The following is a 17,697-nucleotide window of genomic DNA, read 5'->3' as shown; positions in this document are numbered from 1 at the left end:
CGTTTCACCTTCTCCCTCGAAGGACGACGTGAAGCTTGTCCTCAGCACTCCAGTCACCTGTGTCCACACAAACAGCCCCAGAAAGATGTCGAGGAAGCGGGCTGGCCTGAGTGCCTCCGGGAAGGGCAAGCCAGGGCCTGGCGGGCCCAGGACCAGGACCACGTGGGGTGCCCTCCTGCGCCTTTCACGTTCTGAACCCCGACGCCCAGGTCTGAGATGAAGCACACTGGTAACAAAGCGATGGGAACGCAGAATGCCAACAGCCGTGGTTGTCGCTTACCAGAACCTTCTTGGGAGGCTAGAAAGGAACCTCCCAGTGAGTGTGGATGGGAGGAACCGAGCAAGGAGGCCTGGAACACCACTAGCGGTGAGTGACCACAGTGACCACAGCCACTCTGAACGTCGACTCCGAGCATTCAGCCCAAGCCTGGCCTCTGCTGACCCACCGGTCACAGCCACCAACCAGATGGACAACCTTCATTTCCCTGCCCCAGCATAACCCATCCCCCCCGCCCTCCCCCCCCCGCATGACAGGTGACTGTGGAGCTGTTGGAGCCCCTCCCCTGGGACACTCACCTGCCCTGCTGCCACCACCACTGGGGGCAGCCCCATGCTGGGCCCAGCAGGGCGTCAGCAGCCAGGCCTCAAGTCCAGCACTCCCGGTAGCATCGGCGGGCTCAGGCGTGTCACCGCGGGTCCCCCTCGTCCTCTCCTCCAGGCCGGACACTCGGTCACAACCTGAGTCCCAGCCACTAGAGAGCAGGGAGCAGCCTGCCTCCCTCGACTGCCCAGCACTCGTGCGGCGAAAAGAGCGACCCCTTCACCCAAATATAATCAGGGAACGCGAGGAAAAAACCTCCGCTCTGCCAAACCAGCCTTTGGAAATTAGCCACTGTCTGCTCACGTTCAGCCTCGTGCCACCAAGTGGCCGTGGGGACCAGACAGGAGCCACGTTCATTAACAAACCAACCGTTTTCTTTTTTATTAGAGATAAAAACAGCGAGGTCCCAGGTACCACACCCTCGGGAAAACAAGACAGCGGAGAAGTGGGGGCTATTTACACGAGCCGTGGCAGAAGCAGCCCTGCGGCCTCGGGCCCCACGGGAGGCTGTGGGCACAGTGCGGCCTCTGGGGGGGCAGGCGGGTCAGTGGCAAAGGGCGATGGTTTCCATGTTAAGGAAGCGCACGTGCATCTTGGTCTCGATGTCTATCCCCTGCCAGATCTGCAATGGACAGAGCAGCATGAGCACGTGTCCCCGCCACCGCCCAGGTCCCCGCCCCGGTCCCACCTGCCCGCCCCGCCACCAGGGCAGGTGAAAACCAGAGGGCTGCTCTCAAGACTGTGAGCTAACAGACAAGAGAAACTTCCATCTGCCTTTCTGCGGGTTAATTTGGCTCTGACATTTGGATCCTTTCTGATAATTGTCACAGCAAGTTATTATTAAGTACGGAATCCAAGCTCTTAGCTCCAAGGCATTTCAATCCCACCCACCCCACTTTGGGCTCCACGATTTTCATGCAAATTCTTTAACCCCACTAAACCTCCTCTTCATCAGTACAATGCCGAGACCCCCACCCGCGCTGCCCACGTAAGTCACGCAACGCCGGGGGCTCAGATGCAATCATCCGTAGGAACGTTCTGGAAGCTGTTAAGCACTGTGCAGCTGCCAAGTTTTATTAAGCCACCTTCCTTCATTAAAAGGTCACAGCAATTTGGTCTTTATAGCTTCCCTGGGATAGGTCACCCTGTTCTACGGAGGCAAGCTTTTCCCTGGGAAGGGTCATCTCTGCCCACAGATGTCCACTGTCACATACCTACCTGGTCCTGGTTCTGCCATTACAGTCCATCCTGGCCAGGGCTCCGGGGGATCCCTCGGCCATCCGATCCCATCTGCCACACTACAGAGCCAGCCCGCCCCCCACTCTCAGGACTGCACTTGCCAGCTCCTTGGCCCTCGGGGGCCACACATTGAAAAAGGGCCGGATGCGGCAGTGGGCGTGACTGGTCCCCCTGCTCGTGTGAGAGGTGCAAACTCTCTCGGGCTGTCACCTGCAGCATCCCTGGGGACGGTCACCAGGCTGTAGGCAGGCTGCAGTCAGAGCCCTGTCAGCACCCGGGTTGCGGGGAGGCCTAGCTGCCGTTCTGGCCACTGTCACACACCCACCATGCCCCAGCAGCTTTGTGGTCTCCTGCACCTGTTCTGGGTGTGGTGGGGTCTGGCGAGCGTGCAGAGCGATCAGACCTGGCTCCCTGGGAACAGCTCCAGGCGTCATTCCCAGTCAAGCTAGCTGGGCACCCAGGGTGTTTCCTGCTAAATGCCGGGTGGCAACAGGGGCACTGGTGAGGCTCAGGGGAGTGCAAGGGCCAGCTGATCGGGAAAGGCCTCCTTGGTGTGGGGTGGGCTTGGGGAGCAGCGGAGGCATGGGGGTGGCAGACAGGGGAAGCCTTCTGGGGAAGAACCCGCCCAGCCCTGGTGTGCAGGAAAGGAGGCTGCACACCGGGGCTCAGAAGCTTGTGTTGCCTGCCGCCTCCTCTGCAGAGCGCGCTGCTGCTGGCCAGGTGAGCTGTGCCGCCTGGGAGGAGCGCCCATCTGAGCTGCCCTGGGCTCCCTGGGGCTGTGACCACCCAAGTCCTGGCCTGGCTCCAGGCCCGGGCCTGTCCCTTCCCTCGGGCTGGTCAGTGGCTGCCACAGTGCCCTGGGCCAGAGCCTCTGGGTCCCGTTCCCTGACTTCCTTTCCTTCCTCAAATTCCAGAACAACCCCCTGTCAGGGTACTCAGAGCCAGGCAGAGGGCGCAACAGGCTCATCTCCCTCCGCTGGGTCTATACCCATCAGAGCAGTGAGGGGTCCTGCTTCCCAAGCTCGGAGCACATCTGTGACGGCAGAGGCTGGGTATCCCCCCGTGGGGGCTGGGAGGGTGGGCAGCTACATCCAAGGCACCTTCTCCGAGGCACAGGAGAATCCCACACGGTGTGCTTCTGGGAAAAGCTAGTTCTCTTACAGGCACAGAACACTCCAGAACCTGGTTCCAACTGTCAGCAGCGAGGCTTCTGACAAAGGGGGCCGGGGACTCGTCGGGGAGAGACAGGTTTGGCTGGAGCTCTTCTGTTCTACTTCAGGTGCCCCGACCGCAGGTGAAGAGGACTCTCCCCATAAAATCAAGTAAAGCCCGAGCTTTAAAGGTCACGCCCAGGCATGACCACTTTCCACAGAGAAGCGGGTCTCCTCCTAACCAGTGGGCACTCCCTCGAGCCCCACCGCTCCTCCTAGACACCCACCTTCAGGAAGTCGTCAAAGGTGATCCCCTCATACACCTGGTCAGGCTCCTGGGGACAGAGCACATGCAGAGTGAGCGGTTTCCACCAGGAGACCCCCCCGCCCCAGGACACAGACGCCAAGGCCCCTTTAATCAAGAGAAGAAGGGGGTTCCTCCGGACTGCTGCCTCCGGCTTGAGGCCATCACCCTGAACTCCGAGGTCCCCTTCATTGGCATAACAACACAACAGAAGGAGGGTGCGGGCTAACTGGGGACCCGCCCGAGCCCCCCAGGGGAGACCCGGTGGATGAGGGTGTCGAGAAAGAGCGGGGCATAGAGGCATGGACCCCCTTCCCCCTCAGCCACCAATGGACACACCTCCTGCCATTTCCTGGCCCTGCCCCACTGCACCCGCACTGACCCTGTGAGCTCACAGACCACTGGGGCAGGGGTTGGGGGGGAGGGCTGGCTTCTGCAGCCCAACCCTCGTGCCCGGTGAGTCACCGTGATAAGGGTCACCTGCGGGGCCTCTCCCCCAGCCAGTCATGGTCAGTGCCAGTCTCCATGTGCGTCTGTCCCCCCTCTGGGCACACACAGACCTCATGAGGCCAGAGGTGGGGCTCCTGCCCCTTCTGCTATCTCAGGCTCTGGCACAGCCAAGCCTCCCCAAACCTCACCCCGGCCTGCAACACCCTTTGTGACAGGGACCGCCCAGCCGCCATCCGTGTCCATCCTCAGGAGACCAGCTAAATAAATCCTGGGCATCTGTGCTGTTGAGTACTAAACAGCCACTAAGAAGGGGTCGATCTCTACGTGCGGGTACAGAAAAGTCTCTGAGATACAGAGTGGGAAAAACCGAGCAGAAAGATGGCGGCAGGTCCGTGAACCCAGGCCAGTCTGGTCCCATACGGCTAACCAGACACCGTCTGCCATTGTCCGGCCCGTGGAGGTGGGGAGGTCAGCACAGAGAAGAGGAGAAAGGGTCTGTTCAATTCCATTTTGTGTAAATCAGAAATAAAAGATATACACGTCCACGTTGGTGTATGTCGGGAAACAACCCCACGAGGGCGGTTCCCCGGAGGGAGCAGGGCACAGAGATCGTACACCTTTCCGGCGTTGTCCTGGTGTCTGTCTAAGCAAACAGCAGGCGCCCTGAGCACCTGCCACGCGGGTCCCGTCCTTGCTCCCATTTTACAGAGAAGACCACTGAGGCGCATGAAGCCAGGCCCCCCATCCAGCTGGGAGGCTCCAAGAGCCTGACCGGATTCCTCACCCTTTGTGGTTTCCAAACACTTGTTTTTCATACAGAAAACGTATCTACGTGATACGTGATACGTTATAAATTTTATAAATGTGACCGGTTCTCAAATGCCGGGGCCTGCCCTCCCTGGGGCTCCCTGCCCTTCCTGCCCAGGCACACGGGGAGTGGTGGGGACCCTGGGGACCCGGGATGCCTCCAGAGAGACAGCAGTAGAGGAGAGCTAATGAGAAAGAAGTTTCCATAGCCCCGAATGCAGGGCACCGGCGGAGGGAGGGCCGGGGAAGCCCCCAGCGGAGACCCCAGCCTAGCAGCCCCCCACACCCCCAAGCCACAGGAGCTTCCGGGGTGAACGCTCTGGAAAGCCAGCACGGCTCCAGTCAACGGCTGGCTCAGGAAGGCCAGGAACGCAGCTGATGGAGCTTCGGTCCGGGGCGGGCGGTGCGGGCAGGGCCACTGAGCGTCCCCGGGGGCCGCCTGCGTGCAACCCAGCCGCGAGGCCCGTCCCGGTCCTGCATGCAGATATGAGCGCACACGGCTCCTCTGTGTGACCGGCCAACGTTTGCAGGAGAGAATATTTGAAAAGCACCCAGAGGACCCGTAAATCAAGAAAGGCGCTCGGGATGCACCCCCAGGGAGAAGGCCTGGGCTCAGCGATGCCCCCGCTTCTGAGGTTGTGCGAATTTTATGCAGATCCGCAGCTGCCAGCTGCCGGCGAGTTTACTACGGCAAATTAAGAAAACTGTCACCAATGGAAACTGGAGTGGGACGGGGAGCCGTTTAAAGGAGGAGAGTGTAATTAAATCAAATGGGAGTTTGGCTCGACGACACGGCAGGGGATCCCTGCGCGCCCCGCTGAGGTCACCAGCCCTCTCTGCCGCAGTTAATTTGCTGAGTGGGGCGGTTTCACTGAAGCCAGAAGCCTGCCCGCCCCAGGTCTGAGAAGCAGAGAAAACACAGCCCAGTACAGTGACCGCAGCCCCTGCCCCTGGGAGCAGGCCCGGGCCTGCCAGTCCCCTCAACAGTGGGCGTGGGGCACAAAGAGCCAGCTCTGGCAGGAAGACGCCCCTCCACTCAGGCTGGGGAGGTGTCTGGGGCCACGTAACACACTGGTGTGAAGAGCTGACGGCCTCCGTGGGACCAGCCAAAACCCTCAGCGAACAAAGTCACAGAGATGGTCAGGTGCCTGCCCTCGGGGTCCTGGGGCTCAAAGCCACCGTGTCAGGGGCTAGCCGGGCTACACCCAGCCCTCCAAGAGCAAGTCCACCAGGCATAGTAAAGAGGGCTGCCCCCGAATTCCAGAAAGTTCTTTACGTCCTCAGGCTAACGTGAGACGACAAATCTATGGAATGAGGTGTGCACAGGCCGTGCAGCCACCCTCGGGGACAGGAGCGTCGGGGGCGCCTGGCCTGCCTGGGGCATAGCTGCAGGTGCCTCCACCTGCCCCACCACGCAGCACGTGCATGCCAGTCGCCCCGCTCAGTCACCCTGCAGACCATCTACATCGGTGCCCCTCTAGTTTATGGTCCTTCACTGGGGACGATCCCATCCCCCCACCAGGGACATCTGGCCATATCTGCAGATGTTCTTAGCTGTCACAACTGGGAGGGAGGGACTGGCATCCAGTGGGTGGAGGCCAGGAACTCGGCTGAACAGGATGGTCCCCCCACCGATGGCTGTCCTGCCCCACGTGTCACCAGCGCCAGGTGATGCAGCCCTGCGCTAACCGGCCCGGCACAGTCCTGAGACATGCCCCAGCCGTCTCGACCCCAGCACGACCCCAACAAGCCTCCAGGGGCCCCCAGCCCCCGTGCAGAGACCCCGATGCTCAGCCCTCGGCAGCGACGTGATGCCTCCGTGGCCACACCTGCCTCTGGCCCCACATCTCTTCTGGGGCCAGTGGGGGACTCCCCTCCACAGGTGCCAGCCCTGAGGCTGAGTCTCGTTGACACACATCCCCACTCCCAGCTCCACACCAGGGTCCCAGATGAAGGACCCCAGAGGGGACCCCCTGCTGACCCCGTCCGTCTCAAGGCCAGGAATCCCCTCCCAGCCACTTGTAGATGAACAACGGTCTGACGAGCTGACAACCTGAGGCTGGGGGGGAGGCGACAGTGCTGGGGGTCTCCCTGCGGGACCTTCCAGAAGCAAGCCGGGCAAGGCGGGGCAGAGGCTGGTCGGGGAGAAGGGCTCGGGGGTTTGGGACGCGGCTCACCATCTGCCCCACGCACACGCTGGCTGCCTCCATCATGGCCCCGTCAGCGATGGAGCGGGCCGACTCCTTCTCGATGTGTGGGTTCCCGGAGAGCAGCTCCTCCACCACCTGCCGGGCGAGGCAGACACACGGTGACCTCGGGGCTCCGTCCGGGCCTCAGGGCGGGGAGGGCCAGGAGCCCTGGCCTGCGGGCCGAGGAGCATACTTTACATTTCGATACTCTTCCAGGGTGATGCGGCCATCGCTGTCCGAGTCATACATGTGGAACAGAACTGGGGGCGGCAGGGGAGAGAGAGAAAGGGGGGCTCGGTCAGACGAGCAGGGAGGGGAGGCCCACGTCCCCCTGCTTGCCCAACCCTCCTGCTCGGAAATACACCTCAAAATGAGCAAAAGACATCCACAACGACCCCCAATGTGGCCACCGCAGGGATCAAGGGCAAAAGCCGTGGGCCCAGACTGTCTATTTCCTGCTGGGTGACCTTGGGCAAGTGACCTAACTTCTCTGAGCCTCAGCTTTCCCATCTGTCAAATGGGAAGAACAACAGCAGCACCTACTTCAAGGTGTTGCCCAGACTGGCGGGTCAGGACTGGAGATCCCTGCACACGCTGAGCACAAACTGACGGACAGATCGAAGTTATTTCAAAGTCTCATTCCTTGGGGTGCTGGCTGGCTCGGTCACAAGAGTGTGGGACTCTTGTTCTTGGGGTGGTAAGTCTGAGCCTCGTGTTGTGTAGAGAGATTACTTAAAAATAAGATTGGGGGGAGGGGCGCCTGGGTGGCTCAGTGGGTTAAAGCTGCTGCCTTCGGCTCAGGTCATGATCCCAGAGTCCTGGGATCGAGCCCCGCATAGGGCTCTCTGCTCAGCGGGGAGCCTGCTTCCTCCCTTCTCTCTCTGCCTGCCTCTCTGCCTACTTGTGATCTGTCAAATAAATAAATAAAATCTTTAAAAAAAAAAAAAAAGATTGGGGGGTGCTTGGGTGGCTCAGTCGTTGGGCATCTGCCTTTGGCTTGGGTCATGGTCCCGGGGTCCTGGGGTTGAGCCCCATGTCCGGCTTCCTGCTCCACGGGAGACCTGCTTCTCCCTCTCCCACTTTCCCCCTGCTTGTGTTCCCTCTCTTGCTGTGCTCTGTCAAATAAATAAAATCTTAAAAAACATTTTTTTTTTTTTTTTAATCATCATTCCTCAGAGACCCAAGCAGGCAGCTACCATCGGCGGGTCATGGGCCGTACTGCCAATACCCCGGCCCCTGGCTGGTCTGAGCCGGCCCCCATGGGCACGGGCTGGGACACCAGAACCTCCTCTCCTCTCGTTAGTCCACTTTGTGTCATTTGCTTTGTTCCTCTATGCACCCGGCAGCCCAGCAGAGGCCAGGAGCCGAGGGGGAGGCAGCCCCTCAGCCCCACCAACTCAGCCTGCAGCTCCCCAAGTCCCTGTGCTAGCACTGATCTGGCACCAACTGGACACCCCGGGCAACGTGCAGCAAACATCTTTACGTCTCATCTGCATGTGACCCCATGAGGCGAGGCTGCCCTGAGCCCATTTCACAGACTGTACTCTGCAAGCTCAGAGAAGTTAGTGGGTTTGCCTACGGCTGCCCTGTTAAGGGAAGGGAAACCGGGGCCCCCACGACCTCTGACCTGGCCTTCAGAGCAGGTGGGACACTGGGCCGACACCGGGCTTCCCTACTGGTCCAGAGCACCAGAGGGGGGCCACTCGGGGGCCCCCAGCCCTGGCGGTTCCCACCAGCCCTCACGTACGCATTCCAGAGCTAAATACGGCCAAGTCCCCATGTTTACTTGTTTCCGCTAACAGGGCTGAGCCTCGGGTGGCCTACAGCGGGACGTCAGGAGTCCTGGGAAAGTCCACACGGGGGAGGGACACGTGACACAGGCCACCCCGGGACCCCGTGCTGCTGGCCAGCCCGATCACAACCAAGCAGGCTCTGGAGCCCAGGGACCAGGCAGCGCCCTTAGCACCTGGGTGAGTTCCCTGAGCCTCAGAACCCGCGTGTGTTCACCATCAGCGTCCTGTGTCCCGGTTCAGGGTGACACGGCTGCTTGGCGGAAGGGCCCAGGTCTGTCTGAACCAAGGGCCTTGCTCTTTTCACATCCCCCGAGAGCCTCAGCCGCCACGGCCCAACCTGGGGGAGAAACACCCCCTGGGGGCCTCTGTGGGTGTCGTCAACTGAGACTGAGCGCCCAAAAGATGCGGGTGGGCGTCCCCTGGCCTTCCCCTCCACACTCGCCTCCCCCCCACCTCCCGCTGGCTGCAGGGGTGCGGTGGGACCTGCGAGACACAACCCGCCCCCACGTGCACGCACATCTCAACTTCTCTTTGCGGCACAGCTGCACCTGCTCCTCGTCCATGGTGGTGTCGATGGGCCGGAAGTAGGACATGATGGTCAGGAAATCCTCGAAGTTGATCTCGTCGGCCAGGCCGCTGGTCCCCTTGCGCAGGTTCCTACGGGAGCCGAGAGGAGAACAGGGGCAGCGTGTGAACCCGGCCCTTCTGGGCCCACGCATCACCCGCTATGGCCCTCCTGGCTTTGGATTCCATTTCCCAGCAACCTGCTCGCAGGGGCACCAGGGGTCGGCGGGGGTGGTCCCCGGAGGTCTGTCCCAAGCCCGGTGCTGCCCTCCCAGAGCTCAGCACAAGGGGGCTGGTGAGGGCTGGGGTGCACTGGGGTGGGCACTCCCATGTGGGGAAACCAAGGCACCGAGCAATTCGGTAACTCACGGAGCCACCTCTCCTGACCCTTCCCTTCAGATCTGAAGCTGGCAAACCGCTGTCCAGGGCCAGCCCTGCCTGCCACCTGTGTTGGTCCAGTCCATGCATGAAGAAGGGGCTTCAGATTTTTAAATGGTTGACAAAATTGGGGGAACCCCAAATAATAGCCTCCCGTGGCAAAATTTCATAAAAATTATAGGAAATGCAAATGTCAAGGTCTATAAATAAAGTTTTATTGGCACACAGCCACGCCCAGCCAGTTATTCCGCGTCTGTGGCTGTTTTCAGGTCCACCACCGCAGAGCTGAGCCGTGCGACAGACGCTGCATGCGTGGCCCACGAAGCCTGAAATATTGACTCTGGCCTTTTACGGAAAAAGCTGGCCGACTCCTGCTCGCTCTCGGCTGCTGGCAGTTCCGGTAGCGATGGGCTCGGCAGCGCTGAGTCACCGGTTTACTGCCAAGGTGCAAAGTTTACAGATAACTTCAGATCTTTTAATAAGTCAAGACAGGCCGAGGTTGTCCCAGCGACGTGCATTTCAGAAGGTGCTGGGAGGGGCCCTTTTCATTCCTCGTGCAAAGATGCCCAGTTTATTTTATTTTATTTTTTTAAGATTTTATTTATTTATTTAACAGACAGAGATCACAAGTAGGCAGAGAGAGAGGAGGAAGCAGGCTCCCTCCTGAGCAGAGAGCCCGATGCGGGGCTCGATCCCAGGACCTGGGATCATGACCCGAGCCGAAGGCAGAGGCTTTAACCCACTGAGCCACCCAGGCACCCCACAAAGATGCCCAGTTTAGAGCAATCTTTCTCATCTTGAACTTTCTGATGATCCTGTAAGGAACGGAGCCCTTAGAGGTGGGGAAGGGCTCACCCCACCCTCTAAGACGGCTCCTCTGTCCACAGTCCGGGTCCGCAAAGGTCTTAGGAAGCCAGGCTGACCCTGGTCTGTCTTGAGAGGAAAACCCTGTCTCTGGACCCCACTCCAAAGTCCTCCCCTCATCCCCTTGGAACTTCCAGGACAGGAAGCGAAGGATGTGGGGACGCGTGGGTGGCTCAGTTGGTTAAATATCTACTTTCGGCTCAGGTTCTGGGACTGAGCACACCTTGGGCTCCCTGTTCGGAGGGGAGCCTACTTCTCCCTCTGCCTGCTGCTCCCCCTGCCTGTGTACTCGCTCTCTTTCACACAAATAAAGAAATAAAATCTTTAAAAAAAAAAAAAAAGTGAAGGATGGAGAAGGGTATACAGGCTCTTGGCCGCAGGCCCCCAGGGCCAGGCTGGGGGAGCCCTTCCTCAATCTTGCCCTCTTCACAGATTCCCACGCTCCTGCCCTGCTCACCCACCTGCCACCATCCCCAGGACCAGAAAGAGCTTTGCAGAAGCGCAAATTGGACCCTATATCTCCCCTGTTTCAAGCTCTCCAGAGGCTTCAAATCTCAGTTGGTAAGTCCCAATCCCTCCCCCTGCTCCCCCGGGGCCCCAGAAGGCGGGTGTTGGTCTCACCATCCACCCCAGCCCAGCCCCAGGCAACCCCTCCTGCCACTCTCCACTCCACAGGGGTCCCCACAGGTTTGGTTCGAGGTCCTCCTTCTGGACACTCAACATTCCCCCACCGACTAACATCCCTGCCCCTCCCTCCCTGCAGGTAGCACCGCACCTGCCCCAGCCTCCGATGGCTGTCCTAACTTCCGACCCTCCAAGTAAGACTCTCCTGCCTCTGACTGGCTGTCCTGAAGTCCAGTGGCTGCCTGCGTGGGCCCTACCTTCCTGTCCCCTAGCCAGACGGAGGCCACAGCTCCAGCCCCAGGCACACGCCCTGTCCCCTCGGCAGAGGCCACCACTCACAGGCGGCAGCCCAGCAGGTACCGGAAGGCTACCCCAGGAGCCAACAACACAGCTCCTGGAGCCACGCCCTGTTCCCAGGGGTGATGGATGAACGCCAAGCTGCGACCCAAGGTCAGATTTGTTTTAAGGAATAATTATATACAGTCAAAGGCACAGATTTTGCACTTGAACAGTGTGCACCTGTGCAACCCACGCCCCAGTCAGGACCCAGAACATTCTCCTCCACGCCAGGAGCGCCCTCTCTCCAGTCTGAACACACTCCCTGCTAGGGCGCCGGGGAGGGTCAGGGGACCCGCCTGCTGGGCCCTGGCCCAGGCCAGCCCCGCAGGCCCCAGGCAGCTGGTACGAGCAGGCCTCCACCCTCGCCCCTCCCTCGCTCACCTCATGCTACGGGAGCCACCAGCCCCCCAGCTCCACCCTACAGAAGGCTGCGTCCCTGATATCCGGCCAACTTCCCGAGGGGCCAGGTCTGCACAGAGCCTTTTGGAATCAAGCCTCACGGACACATACTGGCAGGCGTGGCCCACATCCTCACGCACACTCCCGTCTCATGTTGGCACACCTGGGCTCTGGTCGCTCTGTGAGACCTTCAAGTCCAGACCCCAACAGCCATGTCAACTCCATGCTGGGGGGGACCTCCCCCAGTGTGGCCCCCATCACCACCTGCCAGCCCCTCCCCATCCCCGGAGCTGCCTCCTGCCCACCCCAGGCCTCCTCCCCAGATACTTCAGACAGAACCAGGATCAAAAAGGAGATTCCAACCTCCTCTTCACCAAGGACCGTGTGCCATCCCTCTGGCAAAGGTGACAATCGTCTGTGTAGATTCCTCTGACACTGGTTGCTCACCTCCAACCCAAGACCCAGCCTTCCCTCTGTCCCCACCACATGTGTCACAAAGCTGCCCACTGCTCTCCACCTCCACCCAGCAGCCCTGCCTCCAGCCTAGGGACCACACGACACCTCCTCCTGGGCCTCTGTCGCCCACAGCTCACCGGCAGCCAGAGTGTGTGATCCCCACCCTGCCTTAAACCTGTCAGAGCCCCACTGCTGCTCCCAGGTTAAGGTCAAGACCCCTCTTACTGGTCAGGGGGCTGCACACGCTGCAGTTCTGCCCTCCCCACACCTCTCATCTCACACAGCCTCTCTCTCTGTGCTCCGGCCAGACCTCCTTTCTGCCACACACACTCACTCCACTTTCTTGTGCCACAGGACCTTTGCACATGCCATTCAGTCCTCCCAGAACACCTTCTCTCTCGGCTTTGTCTCGTTAACACTTGGTCAGTCTCTCTGGCCTTGCCCTGCAGGAAGGCCTCTGCATCTTTCAGGGAAGCTGAGGCCACCTACCCCCCCACCCATGACGAGGGGAGGCTCAGGGAGCCTGAGCACCTTGCTTCGGGCCGCACAGCCTTAGCAGAACCAGAGCTCAGTGGCTCAGGCTCACAAACTTGAGACCGGCCTGGGAAGTCACCACCCATCTTCTGGCCACAACACGCCTGTTCCCTTCCTTCCTCTTTCCGCCAGTTCTCCCCGTTTCTCGACCATCTATGTAGACATAAGAGGTCAGGCCTGGGGCCCTGGCAGGCTGGGAAGGGCGTATGCCATCCGACTCTTGATAAAGCCTCAGACACAGTGAGTCTCCACGCAGTCACGCAAGTCAGCTCCAACAACGCTGGACATCTGAGGGCATGAGCTCTGGTTGGAGCCTCAGCTCTGGGACACTGCACCACTGCTCTATGCCTCAGTTTCTCTTTACATCAGGGCGACAAGCAGAGTGACAGCCAACTCCTTAGCGCACATCGTCTCAGAGCTCCCTCAGCAACTCCTAGAGGCAGATGCTATTGTGACCTCCATTTTACAGATACGGAAACTGAGGTAGCCTCCGAGACAGCTCCCAGTGATTCCCGCCTCCTTGCAGCCAGTGCCCGTGTAGTCCCCTCTCTTCCCGTGGGCTGACCTAGCGACTCAGTTCTGATGAGGAGAGCACAGCGAAAACCATGGGATTTCCCTCACAAGATTAGGTTAACAAAAAAATGGGGTCTTCCAGCTCAGGGGTTCAAGCTCCCCTCCCCTCTTCCATGTGGACGTCGCTCTGCGGGAGGCCAGCAGCTGCCATGTGTGAGCAGACCTGGCGGACAGTCCCCGCTTGGAAACAGAGCCTGCCCCGGTCAAGCTTTCAGATGACAGAGGCCCCAGCTGCCCCTGAACCCAAGAACCCGGCTAGTCTGCACCTGGATCTCTGATGTGCAGGACCAGTGAGATAAGAAGTATTCGTTTGGAACCGCTAAGTATCGGGATAATTTGTTATGCGGCCGCAGCAAACTGCTGAATAGACCTGAGGGACTGAGTGAGCTGCCCAGAGTCAACCAGCCAGGAACCCAGCGCCGGAGCTGTCTGAGCCCAAGCTGTGCCTCTAACTCCTACTCAGTGCTGCCCCCTCTTCTCTGTGTTGGCTTCCGGGCCTGTAAGCAGGTGCAAGGGTGAAATGCTCTCTCTCGAGGCCGAAGTCACCTGCCATCGGGCCGGTTCAGGGACAAAGACGCACCTGTTGTCGAAGAAGGCACGGACGATTTTGGATCGGATTGGGTTGAGCTCCAGGTCAGGGACGTTGTTGAAGTTCTCCTTGCTGGGTCCCAGGAAGGAGGAGCACCGGGGAAAGAGAGAAGAGGGAAAAAGCCAAGGTCACGTGGCGTGTTAGCACTCCTCAGGCTGTATTTCTCGATCCTGAGCAGGTCCCATGAGAACAGGCCTGGAACACACAGCACTGATCGGCCCCCTGCTCTCCCCTCCGACTGCTGGGAGCTGGGAGGATCTGAAAGCTCCGAGATGCTCTGTGTCCCGGACCTTCACCCCCCAGAAAATGCAGAGACACAAGATGTACACCCCCTTCCGGGGGCTCAGAGACCCCTGAGGCCCATCACAGACCCCCGGTGAGGAGAGCCTGCTTCGGCCAGTCTGGTCTGGGGCTGGAAGACAGGCTGGCAAGACCTCAGCGGGTGGAGGGGAGAGTCAGTCCAGGACCCAGTCCTTCCATACCACGCATTCGCCTCCAAATGCATCTGTGGACGGCAAGAGGCATCACTCGTAACTGGAAAAACTCCTCCAAGGGTCTGTCACCCAAGAAGTAGGTAAATCGAGGTCCACCGAGACGACGGAGTATCACTCAGCCATGAAAAGGAAGGACGCGGGGTCCACGCGGCAACACAGCTGGGCCTTGAACACATCACAGGGGCCGAGTGAAAGCAGCCAGGCAACAAGACTACACAGTGTGGGACCCCGTTCACACACAAAGTCTCGAAGAGGTAGATCCGCAGAGACGGAACAGACACCAGCAGTGGCCAGGGACCGGGGGGTGGGAACGATGGACAGGGACCGCTGAGTGTACAGGTTCTCTAGGGGATGATCAAAAGATTCAGAAATCGTGGGGTTGGACGCACAGCTGCGAGGATACTAAAAGCCATGGAATTGTACATTTTAAGGGCGAGTTGTATGGTATGTGAAGCCTATTTCAGGAAAGCTGTTTAGAAAAAAAAAGATGCCGGCTTGGGGCAGAAGAGGATGAATTTCAAACCCAACAGCACCGTCGCTGGGCAAAGGGGTCACTGGGTGGGGGACAGGCTGCGGGTCTGCAGGGGAGGAGGCAGCGAAGGTCCTTACCTGCCGGCCCTGCCCACAAAAAGCTGTCCTTTGTTCTCAGAATCTGCCACTCACCTTCTTTTTCTATTCCATGGACTTCAAGGGGCAGTGCCCTTGGGAGGGACCCAAGGCCCAGGCTGGTGACCCCGGGGAGGTAGATCAGCTACTTAAGCTGAGACTGTCCGGGGCTGGGATCGACAACAGAGCCGGGGCTCAAAACTCGAACTCACGCCTGGCGGGAACAAGGAGGTGTCACGTACACGGACACTCAAACACGGAGCTGGAAGCTTTCAGAAGCACGTGGCTGACCTGTCCTGTCCCCACCTTACAGACGGGGAGGCTCAGGCCCAGAGGGGAAAGGGGAGCCTGGCTCGGGTGCCCAGATGCCTCCGCGACCCCACTGCCACCCCCACGCTGTTTCCTGTCCCCGCCCCCAGGGCTCCTGGTGGGGCTGGCTCAGGGGACGCCCGGCCAAACTCAGGAGCCAGCGTCTGTGGACGCCACGTTCTGGATTCCTCAGATCCCAGGGCTGAAGAAGGGGGCACGCTCAGAACAGTAGCCTGGGGTGACGGAGTACTATTTGGTCACAAGAAGGATCACAGTGTGGGGTGCCTGGGTGGCTCAGTGGGTTAAAGCCTCTGCCTTCGGCTCAGTCATGATCCCAGGGTCCTGGGATCGAGCCCCGCATCGGGCTCTCTGCTCAGTGGGGAGCCTGCCTCTCTGCCTACTTGTGATCTCTCTGTCAAATAAATAAATAAAATCTTAAAAAAAAAAAAAAAAAAAGGATCGCAGTGTTGAGGCACACTGCCATGCAGACCACCTCGAAGGCATGGGGCCAAGCAGAAAGTGCCGGATACAAACGGCCACATCCCAGAGGATCCTTTTATCTGCGATGACCAGAATGGGCCTGCTCAGGACAGATCCAAAGGCAGAAGGGCAGAAGGCAGACTGCTGGCCGCCAGGGGCGGGGGGCGAGCAGGGGTGGTGGCTGATCAGTACAGGCTTTGGTGGCAGGGAGGGGAGAGGGAGTGATGGAAATGTCCTCAAACTGGCTGCATACTTCAAAGAGGTAAACTGTAGAATATGCGCCTTATAGCTCAACAAGACATCTAAAAAATTTCCCCAAGAGAGGCTGAAAAACCAAAAGTAAAGAAGCATTGCACTATGACCCTCTTTATAGAAAGAACACAAGGTACCAGCACTAACCTATGTGGCCCGAAATCAGGAGAGAGGTCTTGGGGGAGGGGGAGCAGGGAGGGACAGGAGGCGGCTCTGAGGCAGACAGTGCTCTGCCTTTGACCTGGGGCGGGGGCAGGGGTCTGTGCAGGCTGTACGGTCTCCCTCTCTGAGAGCTGACACCTTTCTCTGGGTGTGCTGTCCTCCCCACTAGCAGAGCCGGAGACCCCCACGGGAGACGAGAGACGGAATGCCCAGAGACCCCTGCATGGGTACAGGTCAGTTCAGAGGAGCCACGTGGAGAGCGAGAGAGAATTCTGGGCGAAGGGAAAAGAAGCGGCCAGCAGCTTTGTGGCTGAGACCCCCTAAGCCCCCTGTCTTTCTTGGTCAGGGGTCCAGCCACCGCTAATCTGGCCTTGGCCTCGGTTTCCTATCTGTAAAGTGGGCACACAGATGCCACAGACAGAAGCTTTCACACACCACGGGCTCAGTGCCTCGCGCCGCTGGGGGCGGCTCAGGTGCTCAGAGAGCCGTGGGCAGAGCGAACAGCGGAACGGAAGGCGTGGTGAGTGCGGGCAGGGCTGGGCTCCTCATCCACTCTGTCCTGAGCATCTGGCTAATGCCAGGCTCAGTCCCCCTGCCGAGGTGTCCAGATCTCTCAGCTGCTCCCAGGACATGCCCTTGGATTCTTGGAGAGCACCAAACCCCAGCTGCACTTTGCTGAGCTTGGGAACCGGCTGTCAGAGGAACGATCCCCCTGAGCTGCCAGAAGCATCCTATGTGGGGACACGCCTGGGACGTGGAAATGGGTCCGGTTAATTCCCCAGAAGGAAAGAGCCAGCAACGGGGAAGCTGCAGGTTCTAGGAGGCTGAGAAACACGGGCCGTGGGCTTGGAAGGGGGGTAAGAAGGGACACGCCAGCAGCCCTCTCCAGCCCCCATGCAATCCCACGAAAGGCCAGAAGCTCCCTGGGGCTGGCGTGGAGGGAGGGAGGACCGCGCAGAGCCTGACCACATGTCTGCAGAAGAAAATTAACAAGATGAGGCCTGACCTTCCACTAACCAGGGGCAGAGGTGAGGCAGATGCTAGGAATCCGGCTGGGGGCACAGTGTCCTGGGTCTGGACATCACAGCCTCCGGCAGGTCTCTGCAGGTGTCTCTGCAGCCCAGCTGCCCTTGCTCCAGCTGTCCTCAGATACCCGCTGGACCCACACTCAAACCTCAGCTTCCTCACACGGGCACCTGACAGACGCTCCATGCCTCAGTTTCCTCATCTGTGAATTCGGGGGGTGCACACCCAGCGCTGCCCACAGCAAAGGGGCCGTGAAGTCAAGCACACCCGGGGCCGGTTCAGGATCTGCTCCTGACCAGGCACGTGCCCTTGGGCAAGCCTCAGTTTCCTCAGCTGTAAAATGGGGGTCACGAGAATGTCTGGATAGTGTCACGGGGTTGACGAAATTAAGAAATCCGGTAAATACCCATACGGAGCCTAGCACACGGTCTGACACACAGTGAGCTCGTCATTTTAAAATTAGGACAATCGGGGTGCCTGGGTGGCTCAGGTTAGGCTGCTGATGGGCCCAGGT

General features: G+C 59.6%; 1 protein-coding gene across 2 annotated transcripts in view; it reads right to left on the bottom strand.

The window, feature by feature from the left end:
* Positions 1 to 955: 955 nt before the first annotated feature.
* Positions 956 to 17,697, bottom strand: part of TESC (tescalcin) — a gene marked incomplete at its 5' end in the record, with an annotated part of 48,094 nt that continues 31,352 nt past the window's right edge. The window contains 6 exons of one of the 2 annotated variants that reach the window (XM_080822202.1): positions 956 to 1,223; positions 3,279 to 3,326; positions 6,730 to 6,837; positions 6,940 to 7,001; positions 9,052 to 9,191; positions 13,846 to 13,926. In XM_080822202.1, coding sequence (XP_080678328.1) covers positions 1,146 to 1,223; positions 3,279 to 3,326; positions 6,730 to 6,837; positions 6,940 to 7,001; positions 9,052 to 9,191; positions 13,846 to 13,926 — 517 coding nt within the window. In that variant the 3' untranslated portion in view covers positions 956 to 1,145. The remainder of the gene's footprint in view (positions 1,224 to 3,278; positions 3,327 to 6,729; positions 6,838 to 6,939; positions 7,002 to 9,051; positions 9,192 to 13,845; positions 13,927 to 17,697) is intronic. The other variant, XM_080822203.1, reaches the window with a different exon arrangement.

The sequence above is a fragment of the Martes martes genome, assembly GCF_963455335.1.
Source record: "Martes martes genome assembly, chromosome: 13".
NCBI classification, from domain to species: domain Eukaryota; kingdom Metazoa; phylum Chordata; class Mammalia; order Carnivora; family Mustelidae; genus Martes; species Martes martes.
Note: the sequence above shows the minus strand (reverse complement) of the source record. Positions and strands in the feature narration are given on the sequence as shown.